Here is a 16,038-nt window from a genome sequence, read left to right on the forward strand (position 1 = left end):
CTCTGGGCTAGTGCTGTGGGCTGACGTGGAAGCACCAAGACACAAGCTGGGGCTGAACTTGGTGGCTCAGGCGACTGGGATGCACTGCCCAGGCAGCCCCTGCCCTCAGGGAGGGGACTCTTTTCCTCCCAGAGACCTGCAACATACATTCACAGAGGCACCCGGAGTGCCTCAACCCCAGCAGCTCCCGTGTTCTCCCAGGGCAGCTGGGGTGGAGCTGCAGGTCCCAGCCAGAACCTGGTGTGGGGCAGCAGGAGCTGAGCACGAGGCGTCCCTCAGTAGTAGGCACCGAGGAGGGTTGAGACCTTGCGCAGGAGCTCCTTGTGGTTGGCATGCAGGGGGATCCTCTTGTCCAGCACCTGCCAGCGGATGCACAGCTCCGGGTCGCAGCCCTGGAGGAACTGCAAAGGGACAGATGTCACACGTGTGCTGCCAGCCACGCTCAGGAGCACCTCCATCCCCAACCTCCTGCCTTTCCTTTTGGGGCACGCATTGAGGTGCCACCCCGTGTTCATCCCCTGTTCTTCCCCCGCTGCCTGCAGCCAGAGTCCTGTGGAGATGTGGCTCTGGAGATGTGGCTGCTGTGCCCAGGGAGCTGTGAGCTGGGCCAGGGAGCCCCGGGGGTGACAGCCCCTCACCGAATTCAGCCGCTTCATCTCCACGTCGTTCTGGGTGTCGAAGTGCACGCTGATGGCCACCGTCTCCACCCAGGCGTTGTCCGTGTTGCGGGGGTCGTCCAGGTACCCCTTGTGCACCTGTGCATGCAGATGCCACGTGAGCAGAGCCCTCATCACCTCTCTGAGGGCACCCTGGGGGTGGGTGGGGCATTGCCCTGCAGCTCTTCTGCCCCACTGGAGGCCAGAGCCCGCTCCTGCTGCAGCTGGAGCCATGGGGAGCCACTGCTGCAGGCACAGACTCTGCTGTGGGCAGCCCTCCCTCGGGTCTCTGGGCTGCTCCCTGACTCCCAGACATGGATTATGGCACATCCTCACCTCCCCTGCCCCTTGCTCTCCAGTGGGAGCAGTGGCCAAGAGGTGATGCACCCTGCCTCTGTGCCCTGGGCCACCCACGTGCCCCTGTGACACCATGATGCCCACATGACCCCATGCTGCGGTGATGTCCCCACGTGCCTGTAGCCTGATGACACCTGTGTGTCATCCAGGGTGATGCCCACATGCCCCTGAGCCCTCCTGTGACCCGACACCCCAGGGACAGCCATGTGCCCCCACCTCAGTGCCTTGCTTCAGCAGGTTCTGGAACTGGGGCCAGAACTCCCGGCGCAGGATCCACTTGAGCTTCAGGGGCAGCGTCTCTCCTGGCTCCAGTGAGCCCTGTGCCAAGGCAGATGTCAGCTCTGGGGCCTGCCACAGCACACTCCAGCCTCCCTCCCTGCCACCAGCTTGGCCATCGGGCAGTTGCCTGCCACCACTGCAGGAGATACCACAAGGTCTGCTGGTGCCTCCCATCCTCCCTCTCCTGCCCCAAGTCCTCAGCTCTGCCCAAGCAGAGTTGGCCTGATCCAACATCTGCCAAAGGATGCTTTACCAATGGCTTAACAGGATCACATGAAAGACGTGAGGATTGAAGCCATGGAGGGAAGAGGGAGAGGCTGGAGACAGCGGGTCAGGGTGAGTGGGTGAATGTAAGGAGACCACGGCTCCCCAGCAGCCTGGCATGCAGCTGCTCTGCAGGAGGGGCAGAGGCACCTCCTCAGCCAGGCTGCAGCACACACCTGTGATTCCCCCTTTTCTGTGGGATGCCTTCCCTTCCCTTCCCTTCCCTTCCCTTCCCTTCCCTTCCCCTTCCCTTCCCCTTCCCCTTCCCTTCCTCTCCCCTTCCCCTTCCCCAGCTCTGGTTCCTGCCAGCCCTTACCCCAGGCAGAGCCCAGACATCTGACAGGGGGTATTGGGCCACCAGGACTTCCAGCATCTTCTTCAGGCTCTTCCTTATAATGGACCCATCCAAGTTCCTCCTCCAGCTGTGGGAGAGGCCCCTGTCATGCTGCAGCTGGCCGTGGCTCCCCCCTGCCCAGCAGCGGTCACGTTGGCAGTGTGGGGTTTGGCAGCTCTCTGAGGTGACCCCATGGCCCCTTTTGCAGCCCTCAGCCCGTGCTGGAGCAGGAACACTCACCGGGTCACCACGGGGTGCAGGGCGTGGTTGGGCCCGAAGCAGTGCAGCCTCCCACGGCCTCGCAGCCCCGTCCTGCCCATGGGGTTCCTGCCAGGGTGAGAGTGAGGACTCCCTCTGTGCACCCCCAGAACCCTTCCCTACCACTGCATCCCACATCTTTTGGATTTTTTGGGGGGGATGAGCCCTAAGGACAGTGCATGCAGTTATCCCTGCCCCACCATTAGCCGCAGGAAAGTGGGAATGGGATGGATGTGCCCAGGCAGCCCTGGTCTCTCCGTGTCCCCGTGCTGTTCCTGGCAGGCAGCTGCTGGGCAGTGGCACTCACAGTGGCAGCCCATCCTGCACGGCGTAGAGCCCGTGGAAGCTCTGCCGGTCGATCAGCCCGTCCATGGTGTTGTAGTTGATCTTCAGGAGAGACTCCAAGGAGCTGCAGGGTGGGAGGCAGCCCGGCAGGGAGGGCTGGCTGTGCCACCCAGGGAAGGGGGAGAGGGCTGGGAGCCGTGGGGGGACACTCACAGGCTGAAGGGATCCTGCACAGCCATGTCCTTGTGGTCAGCCGAGTAGGCAGGGGGGTCGTAGAGTGGGAAATCCACCTGCACAACACATGGCTGTGTCAGCCCCGCTTGTGCCCCTGCTCTCACAGCAGGCAGGGGCTGGGACCCCAGAGACACCTTATGGCCCAGTCTCTCCTCTGCCCAGCTCATGGCATCACTCTGCAGATGATGCTCCAGGCTCTGCTGGGGGCTGAGCTCAGTCTTGGCTGGAGGGCTCCCACCCCCATGGAGGCCAGTGCTGGATCCTGTCCCTGCCCCTGAGCCAGCCGTGTTTCAGGAAATGCAGAGGGGGGTGGTTGTACCCTCTGTGTCCAACCAAGCATCTCTAGGCCTTCCTAGCCTTACAGGTCCTAGCAGGAATGGATCCTAGCCCTGTTCTTTGGGGTCACTCAAGCAGTAACTCTGGGAAGCCAAGGGTCCCAGGGCTGGGAAGAACAACAGCTCTCAAATGGGATGATGGGCTCCTCTTCCCACCACTGCCAGGATATGCCTCAAGCCTTCTCCTCCCAGCCCCACCGCCCGGTGTCGCAGCTCCTACCTCCCAGGGCACCTTCTCATCGGGCACAGGGAAGCGCAGAGTGTGAGACCCTGGGTACAGGAGGTGTCGGGCAAGCACGTGGTACGGGGGCCGGCTCTCCTCGGCTCTCCCCTCCAGGTCAATCTCCTTGGTGTCCAAGGCTTTGGAGGAGCCTGTGAGGCAGACACAGACAGCAGGGTCCCACAAAGCAGGGCACCAAGTCCAGCACTGTGCACTGGGGCCCTGCTGAGGGGGCTGGCTGGGTCTCTCCATGGGGATGTTGATGTCCCCTGGGGCCGTGGACCCCGGCTTCCCTTCTGGCAGGTCCTGGATTAAACCCCGGGGCGGGTGGGAATGGACTCAGGAGGGGCTGGATGACATCATGGAGACACCAAACCTCCCAGGACCAAAGGAACCTCTGCCTTGCTGCTTGACAGAGGGGTGTGAGGGGCGGCTCAGCCCCGGTCCAGCTCCTGGGCTGCCCCGCTGCTGCTGGGGAGGAGCCAGCTCTGCTTACCCACGGGCGGCACATCCTCGCCGGAGCTGAAGCCATTGCCCCGCAGCGCCTGCATCATCCACCTCAGGGCCTGGGCGCTCTGGTGCACCTGCAGGGCACAGCACAGGGTCACCCCGGCCCCGCTGCTCCCCGAGTGCCGCGGGATCCAGCCCTGGCAGGAGGCACCGCTGCCCTTGGCACCGACCGCCGCGCCCTGTGGGCAGCAGGGATCCTGGCTGTGTCCTGGTGTCTGCCTTGGAAACCTTTCTCCAGGGGAATATTTTTACAAAGCAGGTGGAAAGGGAGATGGGAACAGGATATGCCAAGGCTGGGCTGGCTCCCTGGACACCCCAGTGCTCCAGAGGGAGGGGACAGAGAGTCTCTGTCTCCAGGAGGTCTGGAGAGCCCTCTCAGGCCAAGGAGAAGAGCTGGGTCAGCTCTAACTATTTGGGTGACCAGTGGAGGCAGTGGCCCACCCCACCGCTTCCCACCTGCATCCTGTTTACTTTGGAGTCAAACAGAACTTTTCCTATAAACCTTTAACCCTCAGATGTTAATGGCAAGGAAACTCAAACTGCCTCAAAGGGTATTGATTCAGAGGGATTCTATGTTCTGGTTCAATTGACTCAGACCCTGGAAAAATTTCACCTTTCTTGGGTACTTGTCCTTGTTTTGCCTCACCTGGTCCTCCAGAGAGCCCAGTCTTTGCTCCACTACCCCCGTCCTCTTCACCCGGTCCAAGTCCAGCAGCTCTGCCAGCGCATCAACCCTGGAGACACAGTGCAGGTTGGAACGCCCTCAGCAGCCACCCCTGCACTGATCCCAACTCTTCCATGCCCAGGACACCGAAGGACAGAAGGAACTTCCTTTCCAGGGAGCAGCCGTACCTCTGTGCAATGTCCCGGATCATCTGCTCCGTGTTCTGCTTCTCCTGGCACTGCTGGTGCTGCAGGTAGCTCTCCTTCAGGTACGTCTCCCATGAGAGAAGGGCGGCTTCTTCGTTCTTCTCCAGCTTCTCCTCTGCCGAAGGAAGAGCACGGCGGCGCTGTCACATCCCTGCCCACCCCAAACCCCAGGAGCACATCCCCTGTGCCCAGCCATGTGCCTCAGCACGTGGTACCGTGCCCTGAGGAGGGGCAATGGGCAGGGGGGGACGCTGGTCCTCACTGAGCTGGTGGCGCGTGGCCGGCCGGCGGAGCAAGCCCCGCCGGAGCAGGAGCTGCAGGTGGTTGAGCAGGATGAGGGGCGGGGGCGCGGGCGGGCGGCCGTGGTACTCCTGGATCAGGTCGTGCCGCTGGAACTTCCAGATCTGGTCCGTGTGCTCCTGGACCTGCTGGAAGGTGTAGCTGGGGCAGAGCCCAGGTGTCAGCCGTGCCGGGGGGATGAGGGGGCACTTCGTGTCTGAATGGTGTCCCAGCTCTACCCGGCTCCCTCATCAGCCCTGAGCTGCAGCTACTTCTACCACATCTACATTCCCCGAGTGGGATCCCACTATTCCACCACATCTAGAGCCCCCCAGACTCACTTGAACATGGCAATGAGGAGGTTGAGGAGGAGGATGTTGGTGAAGAGCAGGTACAGGCACAGCAAGATGACCGTCAGCCACTCTGGGAAGATGGGTGTCTTGTTGTCCGCGTTTGTCTCCGGGCACTTGGGCTTGTAGGGGTCAGTCCCGTTGGGGCTGCACTGGTCGATGTTGAAGTTGACCCCTGTGGGAGAGCACAGAGTGACTCCGTGGTGGCCAAACCTCGGGTGTCTTGGGGAGCACGTTCTGCTCTCAGCCAGCAGCCAGCATCCAGGGAGCTTAGCACCAGGCAGGGGCTTGACCTCCATCTGCGCCATCCCAGGTGCTCTGCTCACTGCCAGCTCTGTGGGACTTCCGTGGGCCAGCATGGCGTGAGTTTGGTACATCAGCTTGGCCACAGCCACCCTGCTTGTCACAGCCAGTGTCCCGTACCGTCGATGTAGGAGGGAATCTGCCCGAAGATGGTCAGGTAGGAATGGTAGACCACGCCACGGAAAAGCCACTCCACGCGTTCCTCGTTGTGGATCAGGATAGCCTGCTTGGCCACCCCAAAGGACACCACCCACACTGCCAGCAGGAAGAGAAAGAAGAAGACATCCTTCATCTGCAAAGAGAGAGGGGAAGGATAGCTGTGTCCTGGAGCAAGCCCCTCTCCAGCATGGGATAACTTGGGTGGCATATCCAGCTGCTGCAGCAGGGTGGTCCAGCCTCACCCCAGCAGGACAGAGGGGAACTCTCACCATGCGCTTCACAATGATGATCTTGGGCCCCAGTGTTTTACTGACTGTGAAAATGTGCATCAGGCGCAGGCAGAAAATGATAAAAGCCAGGGACAGTATGATGCGCCCAGGATATAATGTTGATGGGATCAGCCTGGACACGGAAGAGAGGAAATACCTCAGTGCCACCACAGAACCATATAGAATCATTTAGGTTGGAATTACTGGGAGGGAAGTGAGGCCCTGGCACAGGCTGCCCAGAGAAGCTGTGGCTGCCCCTGGATCCCTGGAAGTGTCCAAGGCCAGGTTGGACGGGGCTTGGAGCAACCTGGGATAGTAGAAAGTCTCCCTGCCCAAGGCAGGGGTGGAACTGGATGGGCTTTAAGGTCCTTCCAACCCAAACCAGTCTGAGATTCCATGATTCTGTGAAAATACTGTTGAGCTCTGCAGCTCACCTGCAAGTCAGCCCTGCGATGAAGACTAGGATGGCGCAGATATCCAGCTTATTCCAGAAGTCCTTGATGTACAGGGAAGCCATTTTCACAACCCCGAGTCCATCTGGATCATACAACAGCTGTTGGGAAGAGAAAAGGGGCTGGGTGTAAGATACTCATGTGCCTCATGGAGCGGGGAGACCACAGAGATCATCTGGCATCACTGGACACTGTTGCTGACTCTGGGCCTATGTGGTTTTCTCTAGGGGCATGGGAGGAGTATAGGGACATCTGGGAAGGAGCATGGGGACACCAGGGACATTGGGGCTCTTCAGGCTGGAGGAGAAAGGCACTGAGATGTTGAAGCAAAAGCTGGAAAGTCTCAAATGTCAAGCAAAACCTGGAAATCCTGCTGAGAATTCACCCAAAGGAAGAGGTCCCTCCATCTCCTGACACTCTCAATACAGCCACCTCCTGGGAAATGCCCACCAGCCCTACAGCATTTTCTTCTGCAAATGTACAGGGCCAAGCCAGATGCAGCCAAGGAGAATCCCTGCCCTCAGAGATGGGGGATCTGGTGGTTCCACGTGCCGGGACCCCTCGGAATAGGGGGTGACACGAGAAGCAGCATGGGAACATGAGCTGTGTGCCACCTCCCAGGAGCACCCAGAGGGGTGTCTCCCCTCCTGTGCCACCTCCCAGCTCCGCTCTGCCTGCCCACACCTGGCGGGTCTCCTCGCACACCAGGGAGAAGAGCCAGAAGTAGATGAGGTATTCCCGCCAGGACGGCCGCGGCTGGAAGTCAACCATCAGCACGTAGGCGAAGAGCAGGAGGAAGGTGAAGTAAGAGAGGGTGTTCATGAGGAAGATGACGATGGGTGCCGTGAAGAAGGCTCGGAGGCGCGCCAGGCAGCCCACGGGCTGCAGCCTCTTCTCCCTGCTGGGAGCAGGGCTGGACGTGGGCTCGGCTGCCCAGGAGATGCCACGGCAGCCGCCCCAGCCAGCCGCAGGGGGAGGCAGGAGGAAAGCCCTGCCCCAGTGCAAGGGTGTCCCAGCTGCCAGAAGTACCTGAAGGCGATGAGGTTGGTGTAGAGCAGGGGGAAGAACAGCATGCAGGTAACCACCCGCCAAAGGCCGTTGTCCACAGACAGCTTCCCCCACCAGACCTTGGTTAGAAAAGCCTGTGAAGAGGGAGAAAGAGGAGTGCTGGCTACAGAGGCCGAAGGGTGGAGTCCCACAGCCACCCACGAGGAACTCTGGATCCTGGGGACACTTGGGTACATTCCCTCCAAGGACCACTGCTGGGAGCCCACCTGGACACCCCCATGGGACACAAAATTCATGTTCTTGGCCTCCAACGCCAGCTGCAGACAGGTTGTCTTCCCCCAGGCTTCAGAGACACGGGTGAGAAGCTTCTGGGCTCTCTCTTCATCCTTGCGGTAGCAGTCTGTGAACACACCTGGAAGGGCCAGTACCAGGAAGACAAGGCTGAGCTCTGGAGCTCTGGGGCCAGGCACCCACAGAGTCACCCTTCTGAGCAGGATCAGGACATTGCACCACACACTGGTACTCCCTGTACTCCCACCAGTGTGTGGGCATGGCCTTTGGAGCGTAATCCCCAACTGTGAGGATGGGACCCTCATTTCTCACCCCCCAGACATCTCCTGGGTAAAGCTCACCAGCCCTGCGGGGTGCAGGAGCAGCTCTGGGGGCAGGAGCCCTCCTGCTCACCGATTGCCTTGTGCTCGTACTCCTCGGCCAGGGCCAGCATGTCATCGGTGGTGTCCGTGTCCTCCTCCTCCTTGGCCAGCTCCTTCAGGATTTTGCTGCAGGCCAGTGCAGCTGCCATGCAGTCCTGGCTCTGGCACAGAAGAGGATAAGGAAAGCATGGACACTCTGTCTGTCAAGTCCCAGAACAAGCCCTCCCCAGCTCCCACAGGAAGGAAGGGGGGTGGCCCAAACAGATAGGTGCTCAGGATGGACAGCTTGCCATGCCTGTGGATAACCCACTGCCATGGGAACAACCCTGCCCTTGGCTGATGGGACAGAGTGACTCCTTGGCATGTTCACTGTGCCAGCAGCTACACTGCCTCTTGTTCTGGAATGCTGTTTACGAGTGGAAGCCTTCTCCACCCCAGCTGCCATGCCCCTGTGGGCTCTCTCAGCCTGACTAGCCCACTTCTGGCCCAGCACATCCCCTCTGCCTTTTTTGGCCAGGAAGGGAAGGATCTGGCCTCATGGCATGGCTGGGGATGGACATTAAGTGCCCTCAGGCTGGCTATCTGGCTCCTGTTTGGCTGGGGTCAGGCTCAGGACAGCTCTCCCACTATCCCAAATCCCAGCAGGTCCCCGGGGCTGTGAGGTTTGGCTCCATATGAGCCTCTCTGGGCTGTGATACCTGGGCCCAGATGATTTCTGCCAGCTCCCTGCGGTTCTGGACCACGGCCCAGATGAGCAGGTCCCGGACGGGGTCCATGGTGAAGGTGACTCGGCCCAGAGAGCGCTTGTAGAGGGACCGGAGGCTCGAGCCCTGCACCTGCAAGGTGTGCAACGCTCAGCACAAAGCCACTCAAACACCTGGTGCTGCTCCAGCACCCACGGAAAGGACTTTGCCCGGGTAGAGGGGTGGCCAAGACTGGACTCATCCTGGGATTTTCACTTTTTCTAGGGCTGGGATGGAGCTGTGCACCCACCCCAGCAGGTCCTGCCCACCAGCACCACACATCCACACAGAGCTACAGGTGTAGGGAGCTGCACGTGGAACGCAGGGCAGACAACTAAAAGGCACTTTCAGTATGATTTTTGAGCAGCCAAGAGGCCAGAGACCCAGCTGCAGCCGCCAGGAGAGCTCCCTGAGGCAGTGTCCCCTGCCTGCTGCCCGCGGGGACCGGGAGGTGCGTACGTTCAGCTTGATGTGCGGGACGGGGATGGAGAGCCGGGGCCGCTCCGTCTGCTTGGGCTTGGGGTACAGCGGCTGCGTGGAGCAGCCCAGCAGCTCCCGCAGCACCTGCGAGACGTGGTGCATCTGGAGCCTGGGTGTTTTGGAGCCGGCTGTGTGCTCTCTCTCCTCCAGCAGCACCTTCTGCAGCTTGCTGTGGAACAGGCAGGACGGCGCCAGGTTGTCGTAGAGGTAAACCAGGGTGTCCCAGGTGACAAAATCCTTGAGGCGCACTCCCTGCTCCAGGAACAGCTTCACAAACTCTGGCTTGTTGGAAATCAGGGCAGCTGCCATCACGGGGTGGAGATCTGAGGGCTGGCAGGGCAGAGGCAGAGGTGAGGTCTCAGAGCAGCACCCTACCATGTTCCTCATTGGTGGCAGATTTTGTCCCTGAGCACATGAGGAGTCTTTGGATGTGAAAGAGCACGTGGCATGCACTAAAACTTGTGGGACACTCCCAGGAGGTTAGAAGAGGGCACTTTTCTGTGGCAGTGGAGCCCTCTGCACCCTTGGCTGCTGGGCAAAGGGATGGGTTGGGTAGAGAGCACCTATCCCAAGTTCAGGAATATCACAAAATCACAGGACAGTTTGGGGTGGAAGCTCATCTCATTCCAATCCCCTGCCAGGGGCAGGGACACCTTGCAGTTGCCAGCTTGACCTTCAACATTTCCAGGGATGGGGCATATATCCCCAAATGTTTCACTTTAGGGTTCCTAGCTCCCACCAGCCCTTCCCAGTCTCATCAAAGGCCTGTGAGCTGGGGGAACCCAAACTGTTGACTGCAATAGGAAAATCCCTTCCAAGTTCCACAGCCCCATCAGGAAGGACAGACAACCCTGCTCAGCCTTGGCTTCTCAACAGCAGGATCAGGCAGGGATGGCCGAGCTGGCCCCTGCCCCACTCTGTAATAAGGTATGAGCAGAGAAACACCAGGCTGGGTGAGATGAGTTTAGAGACAAATTGACAATTGTTTGAACAGTGACCACAGGGCAGAGCTGTCAAGAGGTATTTTAGGTTCCAGGTGGGTCTTTAAAAATACTGGTTTTGAGCAAAATATGAATTGTCTTTGTGCGTGCTTAGCTCTGCTTTGGGCATTTGAGAGCATTTTTGAGGAACAGCCCCAGTTAATGCACAGGGGAAATCCCTTCAAAACTCTCCTGGGCACAGCCAAGGTGAGAAGTGCCGGGCAAGCTGTAAGCCTGACCAGACAAGGAGCACAGGTATTGCCCTACCTTCCAGTCGTGGTCATCTGTGAAGATCTCACTTCGGGCAATGTCCACCCTGTTCCAGGCCACAGCCAGCTTCAGCTGGTGGTCCCAGTTCTCACGACCAAAGTGGTCCTGGTTTCGGGATGCTGCATGCAAAGTGCACGTGTTAGAACAGAGGACCACCCAGTGAGCAGATACCACCTGGGAGCCTCCTTGGATGTGTGGCCCTTTGGATAATCATCTCTCCCCAGTAACAAGGTTTGGGGACTCCTTTGGTGACCCAATAAGTCAAGCAGCGGTAGGAGGTGCCTCGACCCCCATCCTGTTGCCCTTGCCCCATCCTCCCAGGGAGGCCCCCACCCCTCACCTTTGAAGAGGGCCTGGAGGATGGCCACATCCACGTCCTGCTGGCCATATTTGCCCTCTCTGAAGATGGTCAGGAGCTGCCGGCTCCGCACTATGTCTTGGATCTGCAAGGAGAGCCGAGGGCAAGCAGTGGGCAGCAGCATCTCCTCCCTGCTGCTTCCCGCAGGCCCTGCACGGTGCTGGGCAATTCCTCGCTGCCTGCAGAACCCCTGTGCTGTGTCCTCCACCATGGGCTGGCCACAAACACTCCCTCTCTGCCCAAAGGGAGCAGGCAGTGGAGGAGCAGAGCCTGAGCCCTTGGGGTGCCCAGCAGGACAATGACGAGGGTGGCTGGGGGCAGATGAGGCTTAAACTTCCCTCTGGGACCCTTGCTGCTCGTAGCCAGGACCCCTGGCACCTCTTTGCTCTCCCAAAGCTGAGGAGCCTGCAAGGCACTCACCTTCTTGGTCCACTCCACCAGCTTGCCCTCAGTGAAGAGCTCGTAGGTGTCGTGGAAGAGGACACTCAGTTTCCTCTGGATCAGGGCGATGGTTATCTTGGCCACGGGCAGGCTGGCCACCTGCGCGATGACATCGGCCACCCGCCCCGACCCTTCCACAATCACACAGGGGGTCCCATTGGTGATGGCATTGTAGATGGTCTGCAACAGAGCGGGGAGGTTGGTCAGGACCCCAGCCAGGCCCTCTCTGAGCCTGGGACCCTCTGCTGCTCCCAGCGCTCCCGTCCGTGTGGCACCACGGGGAGCAGCGCCCCGGGAAGGAGCTGTGCCTCCTGTGCCCCCTGCCTCAGCTTGCCACAAGCAGTTCCTTACATCGAGAGTCCCAGGGCCTCCTTCCAGCACCACACACACGATGGGGATTTTGATGGCAACACCTGCAGAGAAGCAAAATCCAGAGTCACCTTCCCATGGGGCCGATCCCCTGGTATGGTCTCCTCTGGGTGGTGGAGTGTGAAAGGCAAGGTGGGAGCAGAGTTCCTGATGTCTCAGGCTTCAGGGGAGGGGAGGAAAACCATGCCCTGTGGTTGTCTGGCATGGCAGGTCAGACATGTGGTGGGATTTTTGGGGGTGCTCTGTGCAAGGCCAGGGCCTGGACTTGAGGATCCTTATGGGTCTCTTCCAGCTCAGGGGATTCTGGGGTTCTGTGAGCACATGTGTGCATGTATTATGGCAGGAGATCATCTGCACAGTGAGAAGATGACACCTGGAAGCTCCCTTGGAACCTGGCCCTTTGGGAGAAATTGCTTTCCCTGACCAGCTCAGCATCTCAAGGTCTGGGGACTCCTTTTAGGACTCTGCCATAAGTCTGGCAGAAAAGGTTCTTTGATCTGTGTTGTGAAGGAACCAGGTTCCACGTTTATCATGGCAATGCTCTCAGCCCCTGTTCCTGGATCCTCTGGAGAAGCCACAGCCCCTTCCTGGAGCCCAGGAAGGACACCATTCCAGGGGGATAGCCCATCCCTGCCTCAGGCCAAGCTGTGTGCTACCATTACCTCCTTTCACCTTGGTCTGCTCTGAGATGAACTTCTCCAGCCTGGTCCTCAGGGGGATTTCCACCCCGTACCTCCCGTGGGTCCCGTCATCCACCAGGATGAAGTGGGAGTGGTTGCTGTCCAGGCAGGACAGGCTGCCTTGGTTCTCCTCATCCAGCACGTACTCAGCAGGAAAGCCCCCCTGTAAGGTGCAGGAGGAGACACTCTGGGAGAAGCCTGGCAGAGAAGCAGCAGACAGCCAAGGTAACCAGCACGTGGGGACAGGAATGGGTCAGCCTGTGGGGACAGTCTGGCCAAAATGTCCCTGTGCCCCCACAGTGCTCAGGTCAGCCCTGCCCCCTGCTCCACTGGCCCTCACACCCACAAGAGTCCACCCAGGAGAAGCACAGAACCACTGGGTAGGGTGGAGTGGCTTCTCAGCAAATGCCAGCCTGGGATCATCCCTGGAAGAATTCAAGCCAGGTTGGATGGCTCCTGGAGCAGCCTGGTCTAATGAAGTGTTCCCTGCCCATGGCAGAGGGTGGAACAAGGTGAGCCATAAGGTTCCTTCCAACCCAAAGCATTCTAAAGTTCTATGCCCGTCACTTCTGGTGCAGCTGGGTTTTCCTGGGCTGCCTGGCTCACCATGGGGCAGACGAGGCTCTCCCGGTTGTACACGGTCCCCCAGGTGGCAATGCCAATGGTGACAATCTCGCCCTCCTTGTGGCTGCAGCTCAGGATGTAGTCTCGCACTGCCTCTCCCACCTGTTTCATCACACCAGCGTGGGACCCCCCTGTGATGATCCAGGCTCCTGGGGGTCACAGAGGGGCATGGCAAGGGAGAGGCTCTGCCCACAGTGATCTCCCAGCCTCCCCCATATGGCCGTGGCTCCCTGGGGTGCTCCATCCCCCAGAAGGTGTCTCTTCCCTGCCCTGGGAGCACAGGCAACGCCTTCTTCAGCACCTCTCTGAGTCCAGCTCCTTTTGAGCCTCTGTGCAGTGACTGAGCAGGAGCAGCCCATCCCTGGTGATCGTGGTCCGGGTAGGGACCTACAGGTCTGCTAAAGGAGCTCAGCATCACCAGAACAGCCCAGCTTACTGAACCTGGCATGGCCAGCTACAACCACAGGCAGGCCCTCTGCATCCAGATGACCTTTAAAAGTCCCTTTCAACCCAAACTATTCTATGATTCTGCAATTTTATTATTCTGTGGTCTCTTACCTGTGGTCTGGGCCACCTTGACTAGGCCTTGCCGGAAGATGTTCTTGAGCCTTGGCTTCATGACGAAGTTTTTGGCTCCCCCGGTGACTGAGATGAGCAGGTTGGGTGGGTCGAGGCCCCAGTGCTGTGTCATGAGGTGGTAGATGACCCGTGGGGGGGTGTCCGAGGAGACACGCACGTACTGCAGGAAAAGGGACCACGCACACATTTGGGTATAAACAGCTGGGTCGGGGTAACAGGACACCTCCAGCACAATTCCTCCTGTCCCACCCCAGAGGCTTCCCAACACCACTCCACAGCACAGTCCTGCTGCTGCTGATCCAGGTCTTTGTCCAGGACCCTATTCCCCTTCTCTTTCCTGGGAACAAACATTCCCCAGATAAATCTAAGGGCAAGGACAGGGAACAGCCACTCCTTGAATCACGAGTCTTGTGGTTTCAGAAGGGGTTTAAGGCTGAGAGGAGAGGTCCTGTCTCAACCCCTCCACTGCCTGAGTCACTGTTGCCTTTGGGGCAATTCCATCCTTTCCCAACATCCTCTCATCCAGTAGGGAAATGCTCCTGTGCCATCTGCCATGGAAGACCCAAACACTGGCTCCCCACACACCCACGGATGGGACAAGCAGATCACCTTCCCTGTCTTCTGCCCCAGCCCTGTGAAGCGGATATCACCGAAGGCATCCGTCGGCATTTCCTGGATGTGCCTGCTGGGGTCCCATTCCTTCCCCAGGAAGATGGGAGGTTTAGCGGCATCGTCCAGGTGCTGTTCCCTGAGATAGCCACACTCACAAACGATCCTCCTGGAAAACACACCAACAGCTTCATGGAGAGCGGCTGAAACCCCACGGGCAAAGCCCAGCCCCAGCCTGGGCAGAAGGTGCCGTTCTCCTTAGGAACAACACGGGCCCCACATCTCCCACCCAGCTGCTCCTCCAGCTCAGAACTTGTGCAGAAACAAGGGCAATGTCTGGGGGGAAATTAAGGGAAAAAAAATCCAAATATTTCCACTGGTAGAGATTTAGGACAGGAATATTTAGGATGGAAATGGCTGCCTGCAAAAGCATTGGAAATGTTTTTCCTTGGGACACAGAATCTCAGCCATGTGGTGTCTCACCACATGCTGAAGAACCATTTAAAAAGAGGGTTTTGAATCCCTTTGACAGAAAGTTGGGATTTTCTGGTGCTGTAGCTGTATCACCAACCCTCACTTCTGCTCTCCTGAAGGGGAGGGAAGGAGGGAGTGTCTCGCTTACCCAGAATCTGATGTCTGGGAGCTTTCCACAAAATAGGTGCATTCCTTCTTCCGGATGTTTTCAGGAATCCAGGAGATGAGATTTTCCTGGTGGAGCAAGAAAAGCAGCAAGGGGTCAGGCTTTCTGGAAAGGCCCAGAAGTTATTCCAGGGGCCAGACACCGAGGAGATGGGAGCACATCTGGGTGCTTCTTGGGGTGTGAAGGATGAAACTCCATCGCTGTCTGCAAGGACAAAGCCAGATGCACTCCAAGGAGAAGGGATATGAGAGCTGGACATGTGCCTCAGATGTCTGGAGGTTTTCTGTCTGTCCCTAAAACTAACCTGAACAGTTATTAATGCTCCTGTTAGTGAGCCACTCGTTAACACTCCTTCATGTGCGTGCCCAAGCCTCCCCTCTCCCAGCACCTCCTGAACTTGCCTTTTCATTGCTGCCCGCGGGGAAATGCGCCTTCCTCCTGCTCCTTGAGACACTGCTGCTGCTCTGCTGCAGGTTGGGCACCACCTCGAAGTCGCTCATCTTCTTGGGGTGTGTGGCAGGGTCATCTCCTCTCTCGGGGCACACCTTGTTCAGCTCGGAGGGGAGCACCTTGGCGCACCGGCCGCGCGCCGACATGGCTCCTGTGTCTCGTGCTTCTCAGCCTCCTTTCTCCTGTTCCTAGGCTGGGAGCTCCCAAACATCCCCATCCTGAGGGCAGTGGAAGAGAATCAGAGAATCCCAGAACAGTTTGGATTGGGAGGGACCTTCAAGTTCATCTCCTTCCACCCCCCTGCCAAGGGCAGGGACACCTTCCCCTCGAGCAGATTTCTCCAAGCCCTGTCCAACCTGGCCTTCAAAGAAAAAAAGGATGCCCATGAACTAAGAGCACTGAGGTGCCCCATCCATCATTGCCAGGGTGGAGATTGGTCCACCCGCCATCCCCTCGCCACAGTCCTGACACAGGGTGTCACCACGTGTGTGGTGACCAGCCTCAGCGTGCGCCACGCTTGCCCCACCACTGCCAGCCTGCCAGCCCTCCTCACCTGCTCTCCACTGCAGGCAGCTGGGATATTTCTGGCAGCAGGGAGAGCAGAAACTAGGTCTCTTGTGTGAGCAGCCTGAGCATGGCCCTGCATGGAAAAGCTGGGAATATGGACGTGCTGGCTGCAGAGACCGGGTGCTGGAGTCCTGTGTCCCCTGCAAAGGTGCCCTGAGAGCCCCAAGATGCAC

At 58.9% G+C, this 16,038-nt stretch overlaps 1 protein-coding gene across 2 annotated transcripts; it reads right to left on the reverse strand.

Annotated features, from left to right (window-relative positions):
* Positions 1-242: 242 nt before the first annotated feature.
* TRPM2 (transient receptor potential cation channel subfamily M member 2) lies at positions 243-15,444 on the reverse strand. Of its 2 annotated transcripts, none has more exons than XM_041486946.1 (32): positions 15,250-15,444; positions 14,831-14,916; positions 14,209-14,377; positions 13,579-13,759; positions 13,003-13,169; positions 12,379-12,559; positions 11,699-11,760; positions 11,327-11,527; positions 10,889-10,991; positions 10,546-10,667; positions 9,278-9,628; positions 8,774-8,911; positions 8,107-8,236; positions 7,689-7,834; positions 7,444-7,556; positions 7,099-7,312; positions 6,397-6,515; positions 5,963-6,095; positions 5,655-5,826; positions 5,223-5,406; positions 4,865-5,043; positions 4,585-4,717; positions 4,379-4,466; positions 3,719-3,806; positions 3,223-3,374; positions 2,647-2,723; positions 2,456-2,557; positions 2,131-2,217; positions 1,873-1,978; positions 1,230-1,331; positions 639-755; positions 243-401 (listed from the first exon to the last, which is right to left on the reverse strand). In XM_041486946.1, exons 1-32 carry the CDS (start codon positions 15,442-15,444, stop codon positions 276-278), a joined length of 4,524 nt encoding a protein of 1,507 aa, XP_041342880.1. In that variant the 3' UTR covers positions 243-275. The 2 variants fall into 2 exon arrangements, with proteins under 2 accessions (XP_041342880.1, XP_041342879.1); XM_041486945.1 differs by having other exon boundaries at positions 7,099-7,315.
* Between the last annotated feature and the right edge of the window lie 594 nt (positions 15,445-16,038).

Source organism: Pyrgilauda ruficollis, unplaced genomic scaffold (genome assembly GCF_017590135.1).
Source record: "Pyrgilauda ruficollis isolate IOZ18807 unplaced genomic scaffold, ASM1759013v1 scaffold79, whole genome shotgun sequence".
Classification (NCBI taxonomy): Eukaryota; Metazoa; Chordata; class Aves; order Passeriformes; family Passeridae; genus Pyrgilauda; species Pyrgilauda ruficollis.

Bases quoted from the DNA above. Each gene is read 5' to 3' on its own strand.
- TRPM2 (XM_041486945.1), bottom strand. From the start codon at position 15,444: ATGTCGGCGCGCGGCCGGTGCGCCAAGGTGCTCCCCTCCGAGCTGAAC. The intron at 3,807-4,378 runs GTGAGGCAAAAC...TGTGCCCTGCAG, and splicing joins TGGGCTCTCTGGAGGACCAG to GTGCACCAGAGCGCCCAGGC. The intron at 756-1,229 runs GTGGGGGCACAT...CTGCATGCACAG, and splicing joins TGCTGAAGCAAGGCACTGAG to GTGCACAAGGGGTACCTGGA.